Source organism: Temnothorax curvispinosus, unplaced genomic scaffold, assembly GCF_003070985.1.
Source record: "Temnothorax curvispinosus isolate PA1 unplaced genomic scaffold, ASM307098v1 QBEX01003408.1, whole genome shotgun sequence".
Lineage (NCBI taxonomy): Eukaryota > Metazoa > Arthropoda > Insecta > Hymenoptera > Formicidae > Temnothorax > Temnothorax curvispinosus.
The window spans coordinates 579,069-597,625 of record NW_020213188.1 but is presented as its reverse complement, the minus strand read 5'-3'; the positions used below and the strand labels follow the sequence as shown (position 1 = coordinate 597,625).

The 18,557-nt window shown below is 32.4% G+C and overlaps 1 protein-coding gene across 2 annotated transcripts in view; it reads right to left on the bottom strand.

The window, feature by feature from the left end:
* LOC112452455 (semaphorin-1A-like) overlaps positions 1-18,557 on the bottom strand; it is a 216,668-nt gene that overhangs the window by 40,791 nt on the left and 157,320 nt on the right. For both annotated transcript variants that reach the window (XM_025012677.1, XM_025012676.1), the window contains exon 5: positions 18,197-18,367. In XM_025012677.1, the coding sequence (XP_024868445.1) occupies positions 18,197-18,367 (171 nt within the window). The remainder of the gene's footprint in view (positions 1-18,196; positions 18,368-18,557) is intronic.

Sequence of the window (18,557 nt, the reverse complement as noted above, 5' to 3'; positions counted from 1 at the left end):
CGTATATATGGAACATGTACAAGACGTATGTAGGACGTACACAACTTACGCGCACAAGCGTAATTTGCACAAATGGGTGCCTTTTGTGCGCATGACTGTAAATATGCGAAATTACTCGGGCAATTGTCCGGCGAATTGTACCTTTCGCAACAATTTCGATGGTAGTTGTACAAGACCAAAGACCAGATTGTTTCGCAAATTCGTAACATTATTTCGCACCACTTTCCAGATGGGCCTAATCACCGAGTAAGACAAATGAATGGTTGGGAATATAATTTAATTCCTAGTGCATTGTCTTTTTTGCACACATATATATTTATTTTTATTGTTGTGTAAATATTAATTCTCAATTAATTACTTCGAAAGTATAGAATTTATAACATAAGAATATTAACTAATTATTAAAATATTTTTAATCTTAATTAAATAAAAACATAATTTAATTTTAAAAAATAATTGTGTATGTGTTTTATATATATATATATATATATATAACTTGCTTTTTTATTACGTGCGTGAGTTCGCATTTTATGACATGTTATAACTGCCAGCTGATATTGATGCTTTATTCGGTAAGCATTATATAAGCGAGAGTTTAATGCATGACACACGTGTGTATATATATACATACATACATATATATATATATATATCAATTAAAACAAACAAGTTTTGTAGTTATACATGTCATTAGATCCATATATTAGCTGATATAATCAGTTCTGTAACATTTTTTTTCCGTAAGTGATATCGCGAGATCATCTCTTTTAGTAAAAAAATATGCGATACAATTTTTAATTGTTACGCTTATAGTCCACATACTTTGGAGCTGCAATATGATTTGTTGCGCTACCAGCGTGCGGGGCCATGTTTTGTTGCCGCATTCTATGCATGCAACACTGTTTGCTGTCATGTACGTTGCACAAACTACCTTGACTCTTTCATTATCCGTTTTCTGTGACAAATTCTCGATTCACGTTATTTTCAGCGCGCGTTTAATCACGCAATATTAACGTAAACTCTAATCATGGCCACATATTCGTCTGTATTTCAAGATCTCTCCTTTTCCTTAGATAATTAAAAATCAATCGCTATATTAAACCTGCAGTTAGCGATAAAACCGAAAGAAATAGCAATATTATCAATATCTATGTTTAAACTTATACTTTTTGTATCGATCTTTCTAATATGTTGATAAATACTTATGATTTATCAACACATGTAATTTCCGAAATTAATATATATAATTATAATTTTTATTATAGTTTGTCTTTTTCTCTCTTATAAAGACACAAATACCAAATAATCTTTCCAATTTAATTGAGCACAGTAATTTCATTGAGAAAACAAGATAATAAAATCAATTCATAATTCTCTCTCTCTCTCTCTCTCTCTCTCTCTCTTTGTTCTTTCAATATAATTTTTTCCTATGTCTGATGTCAGTAAAAAAAAAACCGATAATTAATTAAACTATTTATAACTTTCTTTTTCTAATAATTCTCTCGTTTAAAATACTCATTAAAAATACTAACTATTAATTTAACGTTTCTAATTAACTAAATTTGAAAGATAAAATATGTAAACTAGTTATACCAAATATAACGTTAATTGCTATGTATGGTATATAACTACTATATAACTGTAAATTTTTGGCAAACGTGGAATTAATTTTTACTTAATAAATTTTTTTTAACCAAAATCAATAGTCTTTAAATTGCAACGATTAAAAATAGAGGACTTTTCTGGAAGTTAACTTTAAAATAAACTTAAAGACGCATATATGTATATAGTAATATCTTATTTCCATCGCTAGTTTCAAATAGCTGGACATTGGCTTCTAATTTAAGGATTAACTTACGAAGATATTTAATGATAAAAATTGCGGGTTTGCTAAAGTAACGATCTGTCTCGATACTTTCATTAAAAAAAAAAGGAATCCATAAATAAAAGGTGGCTCTTCAGGTGTCTTGTACATGTTACAGCTTTATACTTTCAAAAGATGTTACCATTGCAACATTAGAGTAGTATATGTATATTGCAGCAGTACGCGGCACGTATCCTAGCGGTTAGCGAGTGGTGTGGAATGCAGAATGAAAATGTTGAATGCTGTGAGCGATCGAGTATCTTACTCGTATATGTGGTTCTCATTTCCACAAAACGAAAAACGGGAGGACGGACGGATATATCAGAGCGGCTTACTGTCACTCGTCACGCGGCATGTACTTCATTCAAATAGCTGACATACGTCAAGCTGTTGGTCGCTTTTACAGAAACGTCGGCGGACTATGCCGAATAAACAGCAAAATTATAAAAAAGACCATGTCGAGTCCAACATTATGATGTTAAGCGATTATCGATGGCGCGATATTCCGTGATATCTGTCATGCATTGTGCATTATTCATAATTTATATGCATTATACCTAAATAATCGCGTCTTTTAGCTGTAGACCCTCTAAAGTCTAGAACAAATTTCAAATAAAATTTTCTTTTAATAAAAGTTAGATTATAATTTTCAAGATAAATCTGTGCATAAAATCTTGAAATAATAACTGTAAGGTATACTCTTAAATTTTCTAGTCAATTAAAAACTAATTTTTTCTTGACAAAAATGTCAAAGAGATTATTATAAATTTTCAACTTTCTACTAATTTTTAAATTACAGGTTTTTTTTAAATAAATCAATTAAAAATTAATAAAAAAATTGGATTCCGGTTCAGTTCAGCTTCTGAGAAGTCCTCCATTTTCAATCACTTCCGATTTAAAAGCTGTTTCTCTTTGCGATATTTTTTCTTTTTTTAAGAAAATATCAATTCCAAGTTGATCGAAGAGAGATTCTACAAGTAAAAGGTGGGACGATGGGTCTGAGACACGTCGTATAAGCAATCAACTGTGATTTCTACCAAAGTGGGTTCCCACGGACGCGTTGCTCGCCTCCTCGAGCAATAGCGTGTCGCAGAAAGAGAATTAGGATTCGGCATGGCTCATTATATTTGCTGACTATCAGCAAATATGACACGACCCGATTCGCAACGAAACGTGAGTCATGGACAAATTCGACACACGATGTTCGTGACATTAAGATGACTCGCATCTCAACCTTCAGGCTACGCATTATGGAAACTTGACCTTTCAAAAAGAATAAAATGATTACTTTTTTTAGTTTGATAAAAACGTCTCCAAGCATCGAAAAGTTTTAAAGATGTTCGTATTTATTTCAGTATAATCTTTGTAGAAATTTAATTTTTTTGAGATGTAAAAAAGATTCTTATATCTAAAATTAAAAATTTCGATGTCAATCACACAGCAATCCAATTTTTCATGTGTTAATTCAATTTCTATTTACGACAAATTATACTTTACAACGAGCAAAATTGTCTCCAAATTCTAATGTGTAATATTTTTAGAATAAAGATTAATAAGTGATAATAGCGTATAAATATTTCCTTTTATACTATTTATACTTACGTATATCACGCTTAAAATGCTTGCATATTCGTGTTATTATAATTTTATTTCTTTCAACTGTTTTGTTACATAATTAGGTTTATCTTTGGCTTTTGTATAATACATCATGACAAATACAATATAGATAGAATTATAATATAAAAGACTTTGTCGTTCTAATTTTGATAGTGTACGCAAATACCTCTTTCTTTGAACAATATTGTAATATTCGTGCGATCACACACAACGCAGTGCTTCCGATATAGGTCAAAGGATTTGAATGCAATCGAAATAAGCGTAACGCTATAAGCGCTCGCGTTTCATTCTCTTTTAGCGAGCGAAAGCTGCGTGTCACAAGTCTAAAGATTCGCATTAAAGACTGAATAAATCAGCGACACAGGTTCTCGTCCCGATTGCGCGAGATAACTCGTTTGTTCTTCGTTCGTTTCACTTTTTAGCGGATTAGTAGTTATTAAAAGAGCACGGATCGTGTCGCACGAACCGGTGGACTCCCGGCAGTCCCGGCTTTTACTCGTTATACTAATTACTTCGCCGGAGCGAGTTACAGCAGTCGCTTTGAATTATCTCGTCGCACGATAAAGGGTAATAGTCGAAGGACGAAAAAGAGAATGTGCTTGGCTAAAGCTGCTTGCGACGGTAATGGGATCGATATTTCTAACGACTACGCGAATGAACGTTGATTTATCGTTATCGAATATGGGTAACAGTTAAAGTTTCGTCGGATAAAATACGGAAGATTCATCAAGATAGCCTATGTATGTTTCAACGATGGAATAAAATCACGAGGAAAGAATAGTCGGACTTTTTAAAACGACTATCTTTTCCATCAAAAATAATTATAAGCACCACCTATAAGCGTTGCTGTATGATTTCTTTCATAAAATATCAGTTTTTAAATTTTTATTTTAAATTAAATGTTTATTTGATCCTTGAACTTGTATCGGAACAAGAAAGCAACGTGATGACTGTTTCAAACATCATAAATCACACGTTCGCATAACGAGTGGCAATATTCGATGACGAGAATGCGAAGCAATAGGTCGATAAAGTTAGGACGATGATTTGCGATTTATATCTCGAGTGTAATGTCCGTTTACGATTATTGGTGAGCGATCGAAGCTTGAATCATCTGTCATTTGCCATCTCCTATTAATTATGCTCGCTTATATACAGGATAATTGACGTTATATCAGATGATTAGGTTGAGGCCTTTTCCATTGCCAGTATATTTGGCAATACGCTTGCAAGAAAGTATTATATTATTTCAAAAGATAGGAAATGTTCGTTACGCGTTTATCACCGTTTTTTCCCCGTATATTTTATGTCTGTGAATAGTTAGCTATACATAGAGTGAATGATTATGACTGCTTCATACCGCGTCAGGATCGATATGCGACAGACCAGTTACGGATATATTAACTATATAGGGCGTAAATGCGTGCTACAATGGAATAGATAATTTTACGTCGACGGATCATGGAGAAACAGAGAGTTCACCTTATGAATATGTTCACAAATATGCAGAGATAAAGCAAATACCTAAATAACAGAAACAGAATAGTTTAAAGAAAGGATACGCTAACAATAATTAAAATCAATTTATTTGAAGAACGTTATCAAATACTGGATAATTTGTTGGTGAGTTCGAGTTTTATTAACGACACATTTATTTAATGACATAACAAACTCAAGATTAAGTGATCTATGAAAAAACAGACACGACTTCTAAATTTTTACTTACAATAATTTAAAATACAAAATTAATACAGAAAGGACGTTCAAATTTATTTTAAAAGAATCAACAGGATTCTTTTCGCTATTGAAATTTAGCACCACTAGCAGAATCGTAAATACCTTTTTTTTTATTGAAACAACACGCGGAACATGCGTAACATCGAGAAACGTCAAAATCAAAATGTTTGGAACATGTATACCGACAACAGCTGACATATGGGAAGCGATGTTACTACATCTGAATAAATTGTGACGAAAATACGAGGCGAGATTTGTTAGCCCGATCCCGTGAGATAGTAAAATAGAATAGACAAACAGAATACCGCAGGAAACGGGCATTTATGTACATGTACTTGTGTGTTCGGAAAAGAGAATGCGATTAACTCAAATCTAATTAAATGGAAGGGGAAATACGATTTTGCGTTCCCACGATGTTTCATGAGTGAAATGAGCGAAGACGTTAAAACCATCATGAATAAATAAGATGGTAGAACATTTGCAATCTACTATATCACGTTGTGCGATACAAGCAAGAAGAGAAAGGTGTACTCAAATTATTTAGTCAATGTTTCTCTAGGGATCTCATAAACACTAATATCTCATAAACACAAATCGGAATTAATAGCAAACTTTCCATTGAAAAGCTTACTTCTCAACTATCTGCGCGTGTATGTATGTAAAATCTATTTTAAACAATAGAAAGCTTTGCCACACAATTTTCATTAAAAAAATGTTTTATAATATAAATAAGCCTAGAAATAACTAAGATATATGATATACTTTATGATATATCGTACATTTCAGATAACTGTACCTATTTGAAATAATTCTGATAACATTTCGACCATTTTCCGCTCGCGTAAGTTGTATCGCTACACGAAAAACATAGGCAAGGGGAGAAGAGAGCAAGAGGATCGAAAAGTACAGCGTCTAACCAGCTCGTGGAAAGTACTTATATTTTCTCACTTCAAGCAAAACTTTGGAAATGTATAAGTCGATGACCGTAAGCACCACGTGTATGTGTGTATGTGAAGGGTAGGCGTGAATATTTCCTCGGCTGAGTGCCAAAAATTGTGTAAGATCATGTTAGAAAATATGGCAAGAACATGAGAAACTTCAAATTTGCATCAAATGCATTCATGATAGAAGAAAGTTTAAATAAAGGAATAGCTTCGTCGCTCCAAGAGTAACACTAAAAGCGCACGAAATATAGCAACCGATATATATTCAGATCTCGTTCACATCGTCCCTATATATTTGTCATAGAATATATAGAGATCGATACAATCTTTTTAAGGTCATAATTGAGAACATCATCTTTGGCACCAATTTTAACTGTTACTACTAATTCGAAATATTCCATTTTTAGTATCATTTTATTGTTACAATTTTAGACGTTTATAATTGAGAATATTATTTTCGGCATCAATTTTAACAATTATTACTTAAATATTTCAGTTTTCAGTATAATTTTATTATCAGAATTGCGTTCATTTTTTTGCTGTTGTAATATCGCTCTTCCCACAGTTTTACTTCACATTTTACATAAAAATGTCTAAGACACTCGAAATAAACAATTATAATTTTCTATGTTAATTCCGCAGTTAATTCTCGTATTTTATAAATAAATATTCTTTAAAGAATAATATTTTAATTTTCAAAATGTCTCTTGACTACTTTGAAAATACTTCACTGCGAATGCTAATGTTTCCACATGAGAACACACGCGTTCTCATTATTTTTTCAAGACCTCTAGAATAGAAAGAAACACTTGTCTTTTAAAATTCTTTATTACAGTTATATAGTATTTAATGGTAAAATCGAGAAAAACTTTAGTTCTATAAAACGTAGTATTATTTAGTAAATATTTTCAGATGCAGGCATTTTATTACACTCTCTTACGTATTGGAAAAATTATTATATCGAATGAGATATCGGCCAAAATTCATCGCGGCTTTTGAACGGGATATATAAGATAAGGAAAGAGAGTACAACAGGAAACAGTTTGAAAGCTCCGCAACGGAAATGCTCGGGAGCATCGAATTTCAGTACAGAAAAATGGAAAACCATTAAGTTCAAATGGTTATTCGATAAGATTTATTATTATGAGTATCAATCGAAATTATAGGGACATCAAAATCTCATGATATGATATTTATCGGCAACGTCCATTATTGGATCACATTAATCTTCGCATTGTGCGCATTTTCGTGACATAACATGCACTTACGCATAAATTGTTTTAGGGAAAATTCTGAGGATCATTTCTGGAAAGGATGCGGAATCATTAAGCAAATTTGGTCGGAAGGAATCCGATAAATGCTAAGTCAGCGTGAATCGGCGATATACTCTGTGCTTGTTCGCTCAGAAATTCAGAACGTTCAAATAATGAACGCGGTCCTCGTACAATTTGATTTCAATCAATATTCTCTGCACAAACTGTCTATTAGGTCTTACAATGTCCAGCATCGTTAGGGAATACAGCTCGACTAAAATGGTGGTATATTTTTAATTTAGTAACTAGTTTCATCAATTAAGATATTATGTAGCGTTAGAATGTGGACCGCGCGTTTCTTTATCCCCAAAAGTTATAATAACGATTCTTGAAATGTTAACTATCCTAAATGTACTATTTCGTGAAGAATATTTGTTACACAAATGTTTTACAAATTATCGTCATTATTTTTGAAATATGCCGCAGTTAAAAAAAGCGTACTAAGAAATTTTGTTTAAGAAAAGCTTAATAATACTATATTTTTTTAAAGGTTACTATTAGAAAGAGCCAAGAAACTTCAGACAAAATATATAAAAAAAGCAAAAGCGGTTGGTTGAAATTTAAATTGTGGGACGTAAAATTGGATACGTGATACGTGATAGCGTGAGTTTTCAACATGAATACACTTCACAAAAAAAGTTACTTTGTTTCCAACGTATATTTCCAGTTGCATTTCAAACTTTTGACAGATACGTATAAACTATACGTTTATTTGTTCCAATATCGATTCCTGCGTTTAGATCCTTTTTTATCATATTGCGTTTGATTCCCTCTGAAATATGATAGGCCTTGTCGTAACTTTATTGATTAAAAGAAGGACATTATATACTATAAAAATTATAATTCAATAATGTAAGAGACAAGTATATTTATATTATATTTTAATAACAGATTTCTTAATAAATTCAAGATTAACTTTTTAAGAAAATTTTTGGTTTGAATATACATTGCTTGTCGTATTAACAATTTTTCACTCTAGATATTTTTCTCGACTTCGAACTATTCAGTCAAAATTCATTTGAAAAAATGAAATTAGCCATTTAGAAATAATATCTGTAAATCAATTCAGCCCAGCTGTTTAATTTTTTAATATTTGTCTCGCGCATCCTTTTCGACTGTTTCGTTAAATTTTCGCCAACAAAAAATCAATACCGCGTAAGCATCGAAAGCTTTGTCGCAAAAACATGATGCGCCAGTCAAATGGAAATTTTGCGTGCATTTATTTATGAGATTCCATTTTGCTGCTGCAACAGTTTGCAGTAAGCTAAATAAATTTCCTAGTATATTGCAAGTAATTTAGCGTATCGTAAATACGTGTATATGAAACACATCTACGACACAAGAGCAAATATAAAGTTCCGCGGAGCGGAGCGATTCCATTCGCGAGTATCGAGCGAAAAATATCTCGTTGGACACTTTCGTTGGCTGAGCTTATCTACGGGGCATCACCGGCATAAAAATACATGCGATGTCGCGGTTCTTGATGACGAGGAAGCAGCTTATCGTAGCGTACGTGCGCAACGGCGGGAACGAAGCGGGTATAACATGTGATAGTACAGTACTTGCCCGATTTTTCGCGCGAATGTACATCGCCGCGTACTCGCACCAACGACACCGTAGAGAACGCGGGAGTCGAGAAGATACGGGAGAAGATGAAAAAGGACCACGGTATAAGGAAATGTAGGATGTAAGTGGCGCATCAACGTGCGGATAATTTAGCAAGCGCATGTTAAATTTCAAAAGGTACTGTCCCTGCACAAGTATCAAAGTAGCTCGAGTGAAAATAGGTCAGTCATACATGAAGACAGAAAGAAAGAGCGTTAGACTTAACAAGTAATTACTATTATTTTTTAATAGATACTATTAATTATTTATTGTAGCTTTCTTATTATTTAATTATGATAAATCCTGAATCTCTTGTATCCAATTACGGAATTAATAGCGTGTAAAGATCATGTAAAATTAAATAAAAAATAAAGTTATTTATTCATGCTTCCGAGATATGCTTAAGTGGTGAAAGAAACTTTGCCTTTATCGTATTGTTATTGTAATTAATAATCACAAAATTATTAATGTCTGTACATAATTTGATAAAAATCTCGGCTCAAAACTTGAGAGAGAATAAGAACTGTCAAATAAGCGTCTTAACACCTTCTATTATACATGCGAATCAACTTGTATAATTACCCAATTTTTTGCATTTATATGCGATATCAACAAAAATTCTACATGAGTGGTAGCACAGAATAAAACTCGGATAACGAAGCGTTCTTCTAAAAATATCGATTCATCACACAATGTAAAATATATCCAATATATGTATAGGAGGAAGAAAAATATTCTAGTTGAATACAGATAGTCTGTATTTTTTGTTTAAAGATTGTTAAGTTTAGGTATGTACATCCAAAATTCAAATAAAAAAAAAGATACCGACAAAAAAATTTACACCAAAACTTTGGGCGTAATCAATAAAGATAAAAATGATTTTTCTCGGCATAAAACTATGGAGTATATTGCTGTTCTAAATTAATGATGTGTGTAAAATTTAACAAACTTATTTGTTTTTGAGAGAAAAAATATATATAATTTTTATATTAACCTTTTCGTATGCACGTGAAACTAAATATCAATACTAAATGAATTAACTTTTATAGCCAGATTATATCAATATTTCTATATAAATGTTAAATAAAAATAAAATATGATGCTACATATACATATGTAGGTATATATTACTTTAAACTTTCATATTTTTTTGAAAAATTCGAAACTATGTACCATGTCTTTATATCTGCATGCAACTATACAAATTATTTTGGTCTGGTGCATTGGACAAATTTTACATTGCGTGCCACGCGCATATTTTGAAAGGTATCGAAAGGAGAAGAATCCGGGCGGAGTAATGCGAAAAAAGTATACGTAAAAAATACAAAAAATAAAGATAAAGCGAGACAGAAAGAGACTAAACTGCCGTGTTTCGTGCGGAATGGCATGGGACGAATGAATTCCGGCGGAACACAAAGACAAGCGGTAGCGAGAGCGCAGCGCGGGAAAAGAAAGAAATTCTAAAGGACTGCCACAACCAGGAAATAGATGCTTTGGGAATAGAGTATTAAAGGCGTACCGAGAGAGCGCTTTACAACGGCAGGACGAGAGGAGAAGGTGTGACCGTGAGGGTTGAAAACGAGGCGGAAGGAGTGACTCGGGAGAGGAAGAAGATGGACCAAAAGAGACGACTCTCACATTCGGATGCCATATCAGACCGCGTGACTCGAATAGAAGTCACAGGTCGAATTTTCTCGGCTGGACGTGAGAATTAGGCGGGAAACGACAATTGAGATCCGTTCCACTTACTACTCTATCACGAGACCTTCAGATTTCGTCGAGGGATATCAGATCGGTTATTCTTAGAGCAGACTGACGCTTAAAGGAATTCCGTCCAAATTGGATGCTTATAGCGTTACGTAATACGCGCAAGTTTCTGTTATATATTTCCTTCAGCGAACTCAATCAATAGATCATACTTTATATATTTATTTTACATATTTACAAGAAAAATTTTCTAACATGTTATAACAGAAACCACACAAACTTTTTCCAAAACGTTATAAAATATATAATACATATAAATATTTCTTCGTTCGCATTCATAGCGGAATGTAAAATAAAATAACATAGAAGAAAAGATTCTAAAGATTATATATTTTTAAAGATCTTTATTCATCTTTACGCACATTATTATTTTATTATCTTTGTAGTCAATGTTATATACATATATTAGATTGAGTAATTTTTTTATTCAGTTATTTATGAACGATTGACATTTTCATGATGAAAAAGAAACAACTTTTATTTTAGAGATATATTTTTATGTCAAATTCCTTTTTTAAATGTTCTTAAAATGTGTGCTATGATGAATTATCGGTCGACAGTTGGATTATTGAAATATCGACGAACTTTGGATCCATCTTTCATTACATCACGACTTCGCTATATAGTCTCATTGTCGTTCTATAATAGAATGCCATGAAATGAGGCGGCTAGAATTGGAAATTTATTCGATTACTGTGAGATATTAGCTTTGTTCGAATTCACGTCGAAATCGTGGCGAGCGCGTATTTCCGTTGCGAGTAAAAATTGAGCTATCCATCGACTGCACAGAGTGCGTCGATTGGATATGCTTTGTGGCATAAAAGATTCATGTTACTGCGGATACGTACAAACTTGCTTTATAAAGATGAAAAAAAAATCATTACAATATTTTAGGCGAGAAGTAAGTTTGTTACGTCAGCAAATTTTTCATTAACGCGACAATCCTTTTTCCTTTAGAGATGTACAAACAGCAGATTACTGTAATTGCTAATTTATTCTTTACATTGTTTTATTTGAACTTATAGGTTATTTTATTCTAATCTTCTTTAAAACAACAAAAATTGATTTTTTTTTTCATTATTTTTCATATTGTTCTACCTTTTCAGTCACTTTTTCCCACCGATTGTAAAATGATTTATCGAACACATATATATCTATATTTGAACATTAAAATTACAATTCAAGCACGTGTTTGATTTAATGGAATCGATATTTATCTACAACAATCAATTTACTTAAAATTCTCTGCGTTTTGTTTCGTTATCTTGCCGAATAAAAAATATATTCGCAATTAATCTATCCTCCAAGTTCTGCATTCACATACTGTAATAAATTGTTTTATAGACATTTATATGAAAATGTTGTTCCAATCATTTGTGATATATATTTGGTATTGAATTATAATTGAATACAGGTCAATATCGCTAATACTGCAAAAAAAATGTTTTTACATCAATATGTTATTACGATATTAACCGGACTGTTGATTAACAGCGCGGTAGTGTGGTAATGATTACCATAAAAAAATCAATTCTTGGTTAGGACCGTAGAAAAATCGCACAAAATGATGTTACGGTTGCATTCTTTGTGGCACTTAATCTTCTTTTCATAACCAGAACGCGCTTTGCTCCCGGCTCAATTAGTAGTTCATAGTGTTACTTTTACTTCCCGTAGTATTAGAGATATCTTCCGGATGTATTTCAAGATTGTTAAAGACATCATGATATTACATTTCCAAATAATATTGTATATTTTAATTTAATCTGGTTTGTGTTATTTGAAAATTCCGTTTCAAAATATTCCACTATTGAGTTGTTTACGCGAATAATAATCGTTTTTAATCTCCGCAATATCTGCAAATACACGATTTATATCTTCCATATATTTACAAAAAGATTTTTTATGGCTATATATTAATAAATTTTTTAATAGATTTTTTATGGCTATTTATTAACAAATTTTTAACGTAATAGATTTGTCTTTTATATTTTCAATGTAGTTTTACACAAAGAGTTTTCGATTGTATATTATACCAACAGATAATATTGGAAAATGTCTTTCGTTGAATATGTTTTTACTGAATGCAGCTGGAAAATGTCAAAAGAATAAAATAATTCCATTACCGTAACAAATATTACATTATTATTTATTAGCATCATTAAATTGTCATTTGTTAGAATTAAATTAACAATTATGATGTATTTTCTAAGCAATGATACGTTGATAAACGGCATGATCCGTTATGATCGTTATGGTTGAAAAGAGGAGGGATTTATATATAAAAATATAAGTCAAAGATATATGTATAATATTTTTATAAAACCTTGTTTATGAGAAAATGGATTTCAAAATTAATATTATCAGTTTGCATAAATTTCGATCATACTACCATAAAATGATAAATTTATTTCTATCATAGCTCGCCTCTATCAAAATATGAATAAAGATATATAATATTCTATTTAAAAAATAAAGAAAATTTAGATATTTTGTATAACTTATCAGACAGCTTCAACAATTTTCTTATTTTTATTTTTCAGATATCAAAATTTTCTTATTTATACTTTCGTAGTTGCTGTAAAGTTGGATGATTTATGTCATAAGATAAAGTTAAAAATTATCATCTAAGTTTAAACATAATAACTCGATTAATAAAGATACCGATCCTCATTAGTTGAGCACCAATCTTCGTAATCGCATAACACAATTTTAATCTTCAATATAATCCGCTGCGAATTTAATAAACTATGAGTGAAATTGCACGTTTGAAGTTTGTGACGATTAAGAAAGATTAGAAAGAATGCTCAATCTCGACTTTAAAACATGCAAAATATTTTTCACTCTTTATAGTAGCGTATGTTTTATTCTATGCGAATAAATAGCAATAGCTTATCGAGTTTAAAAGCCTCTATCGCGGTTTATTATTTAAAATTTATTTCTACATTGCACATAAGTCTTTCATAAATTCTAAAAAAAAAGTGAAAAGTACCCCGGTATGTGTTCGCGTAGCAAATATAGTGACGAAAAAGTAGAAAATCCTTGTACGGCAAAATCATCCGTCTGCAAAGCGAGTTTTGTCGCGAATATCGCGCCATTTTTTTTCGCGTATCTTGCTTCGTATTGATCGTTGCAATTGTAAACAGCGCGATCTTGCATCGTCACGTCGTCGAACCGTGCGTTAAAATTTATTTCGGTGAAATTTTCGATTTCTTTTTTCTCGCAGAAGTTCTCGTGACGTAAATCTTGCGTGTTTACTGAAAACTTCCGGCGAAAAGCAGACCTACTTTGCGTATGATTTATTCGTCAGCGTGCACGCGGTTGCAGCGGATGAGTTTTTAATGGCGCATAATACGGAAATAAAAATTGCTGGCTTTCGTGGACGCGTGAATTAGAGCTCGCGTGCGAGAAGTGAGAGGGCGGCGCATCAGTTTTCCATCACTGATCGAAGGGTATTACGGAAAATAAATTTCCTTTCGCTCAGCAAGCGGAATGATAAGGTATCGCGATGTCCTAAGGAGACACCAGTTACTTCCACGAAGACTCATCGATACGTCTTCCTCTCTACTCGAGAACTTTGGAAGCCTCACCGGTTGATTACTTCAAGAAGATCTCGACAACATTCGAATCTCATACCACGTATGTCACTGCCATTCGCGCACACATACGATCGATGCACACATACGTGCACTTTCGATGTTAATCCTCGCGTCCGTTACTTACACTTGGTGTTGGACGTAAATGTCTAATCCTAATTGTCTATTTATTTCTTTTATGAGAAGATCGCATATTATTTTGAAGATTCTTTATTCTTAAAATTGGATAGCCACAATTATCAAAGATGCATATACAAGAGATCGTTAACTCTTAAAAAGAAGAAATAATGATATTTAGACGGGGTAGCGTATTTTGATTATTTTTAATATCTTGATCATATAATCTGTATATACATAGCAACTTTATTTTCTAAAGTAAAGCCCACCAACGTTAATAACAATTTTCATGTATAAATATCTGCGGATACAACTTTGTGAGAACAAATATTTTCAGATAAAATGTTTGCAGTATTTTTTTGCACTACTCTCTTGCAACAGAATTTAGCGGTAAAATCTTCATCTTAATATATATAAAGTATGTATATTGTAATAATTCTCAAAATCTGAATATTTAATAATTAATATTTTTTAGGCAATTATAATACTTTTGTATTTTAATTGTCAAGAATATTTGTTCAACAGATAAATATAATATATAATTTGTCTTTTTTTTTGTTTATTTTATAATGCCATAATTTGTTCGCATATTAAGCGCAGATTCAACCATAGGTAAACGCATCTGAACAAAGATATAGCCTTATCTCGTTGCCTTGATACCAGTTACCTGGTCTCCGTGCACCTGCAGCAATCTCGTCATCTGTTCGAGATCGGAAGAAAAGAAGAGAAAGAGAGAGAAAGGAGAAAAGAAGGAAAAAGATATACGAGCAGATAAATCACGCCCTTGTGCCACTTTTCCTTTTTTTTCCTTTTACTATCCACCGCCCACCTTGGTCGTCGTTTCGCCATGACGACGCGTTTCCACGACGTGCCATTATTAAGACGCCGGGCGCCGCGACGTCTTGCTGCGTTCGCTCTACATGTATAAGCGCACATCGAGAACTTATTCCGATCCGTAACTTTACTTAAATCCAGCTGAGAGCACCCGTCCGCAAAACTCGCTGTGGTGTTAATCATTTTCCTTTTTCGATTACTCGTTTACACGTCTTGAATTAATTACGATCACTAACTGCGACGGGAAATCTTTGCCTTCCAAGTCGAATAAATCCAGAAGAAAAGAATCAAACTCAAATAGATCCTTAATCTTAATTAGTTACATTGGAACTTTGTTGAAGTAATAATAATTGAAAACGACTATTTGACGATTTATCTAAGATAATTATCAATAAGTATAGGTCTTGACCTTCTTTCTAAGTTAAAGAACCCTATGTTTGCGAATCTGATAAGAAGAAATTACAGAATGTAAAAAGATATAAAGTAGAAAAAAGATTAACGTTATATTTTTGTGATTAAAACAACTTTTTGTGATATAACTCTTCTATTTCAAAAAATTCAATCATCATAAAAAAATCGAAAAAGTTATTATTTATTTATAATTTATTAAAAGATAATAAAAATGTGGTTAAAAGAAAATATTCTTATAATTCTTTTTAAAAAAATAATTTTAAGAGTTGTTCTAACTCGCATATTCGATAAAAATTGTTCAACAAGTTGTTGTTTGAATTAATATCAGAAATGTCCGACACGTCCTTCACAAGTTTGAGTATCTTCAATAAAAAACGATTAAGAAAAGAACCGGCACTGACAGCACGATACCAAGCCGATTATTTGCGATTTACAAGAGATATGTCCAATAAAGAAAAAAAAGCGGAAATAAATGATATCTTATAGAAACGGAATCATGCAATCTAGATAATCCTGACAAATATTATCACAATTTACCTTACGTTATTATGTAATTAATAAAAATTATCACAGATATGGTAGTAAATGAATGAAGATGGTTTGTATCGAAATATAAGTATATAATGAAAGGATTAACTTTGAATTTATCTAATACCGAATAATTGCTGTTATTAGTTTAAAATAATCTAAAAATAAATAGAAAGAGAGAGAGAGAGAGACAGAAAAGAAAAAAAAACTAGTATTGCCAGAGCGAATTTTATTGTCTAACAGAGAAAATGCTGTAGTGTACACAGCAAAAGTTGTAAAATAATATTTTTTGAAAGAAAACGTTTCTGTGAAAACGTTTTCCAATGGTCAGCACGTTTTCCGGATTTGAATATTATTGCAGATTGTTAGAGAATGTTAGCACAAGCCACAAACTGTATATTTTCGTGGAAAGCAATTTCAAGCTATTAATGAATCAAAGACGTGCGAGGTAGAATGGGTAAGATTAGAATAAAAAGAAATTCCAGAGAGACTTTATAAATTACTGCCAGAGCGAGTAATTGAGGTACTTGAGAACAAGGCAGAAAATTATTAAAACAGAGTTTCCGCGTTTTTCCCTTTATGCTTTTGATAATTTTTCAACTGTATTATCATTTCTGTCCTTTTAATGAACAAATTACATTTAAATATATATACATTGACTGAACAGAGCGTAACATGTGTGTGCGCTTTCTTCTCTTGTACAAGATTTTACATCTTACTTGTGCAAAGTATTAAAAAAAAATTTTATTGTATTATTAAGAAATTAAAAGCTTTGTTGTGTGTTATTCCTTTATTCTTTCTCTTCTCTCTCTCTCTCTCTCTCTCTCTCTCTCTCTCTCTCTCTTCTTTCTAACGTATTGTAACTGCAAAGATTAGTAATCGTTATTACTTAATTGTACACCTAGCTCACAATGTTTACCAAACGTAACTGATCAACGAAATGAAGTGTTATTTCATAAAATATAACTATTAGTTACCGCCACGTTACGATATTTTGCAACTCAATATAAATAAAGGTTCCAGGTCCGGCACGTATGCACGACGAAAGCGTTATGTAATTTGAAAGCCATGCGCCGGAATTGCATGAAACTTTCAGGAAATGTTAGCAATACCGTTACGGATATAACGATGCCATTGCGGTAACCCTGGGGCGTCTCATTCCCGTATATATTCTACAAACACGAAGGGTTAAATGTGGTTTACCAATTGCGCGGTTAAATTCCGGGGAACGTTTTCGAATCCCTCCGAGAAAATTACCTGTCGAAGTCAATCGCTCGTTCTTCTACACATTAACCGATTCGCTCGCAATATCACTTGATTTTATACGATACGTTATACGCTTCGTATTTTTCTCGACTCACTGACAGGCGAAAGAGTGTCGACGTCGAAAAGTATAGGGATCATTAATTGCATGTCAATATTTTTCAATTAAATCTAGAGTGTAAAGTATAAAACAGATTCTTTATATTGGACTAAACATTATTTTACTTTTTGATTTGTGACAAACAAAAAATATTGAATAAAAAAGTTTACTTAACTTTTTAACTTTCTAACTTGAATAATTTTCTATTATTTTTCCAATAGAACGATCGTGTTTTATTCGTTGTTGCAATGCACTTGATTGTAATATACGTGATTTATGTAATAAAAAGTTATTGAAAGTGAGAAAGCTATATCGTTAATCATGTTATTCAATTTTCAAAATCTATTTTCTTGAAAATAAAGACTTGCATAAAAAATTATTATGACATGTGCAAAGCATATATAGAATTGCGTTTTCCTCTTGAAACATCTTTTGATTTAGTCCTCGAAGTTTCGACATGCAACTAAGAATCACCCTATGTGCTTTGGGACTTATAAGCTTACCTTGATCGTGAATTGTCTGCAGAGTGGCTTGTAGGCGTTGGTGCCGCAAACGAGAAAACGATCGGGGCCTTGTCTGCCGAACACTCGTACGTAGTTCTGGCATTCGTCGTCGCTGCGCCCTTTCAAGTAGCAAAGCTCGCGATGCGCCTCGGTGCTGGACCATTGCAATCTCTGAAACAGACAAGATCGAGCAAACATTAGTACCTCGGGTCTCGACCAACTTCGCATCACGTACACTGCGAAGTATGCAAGTTTGTATAACAAAAGCCGATTAGAGGTCAACCAAAGATTAATACTCTTGCATGAAAATTGAGACTTAACGGATCTCGATCCCCTTACTTTTAATAAGAGAGAAGGAGAC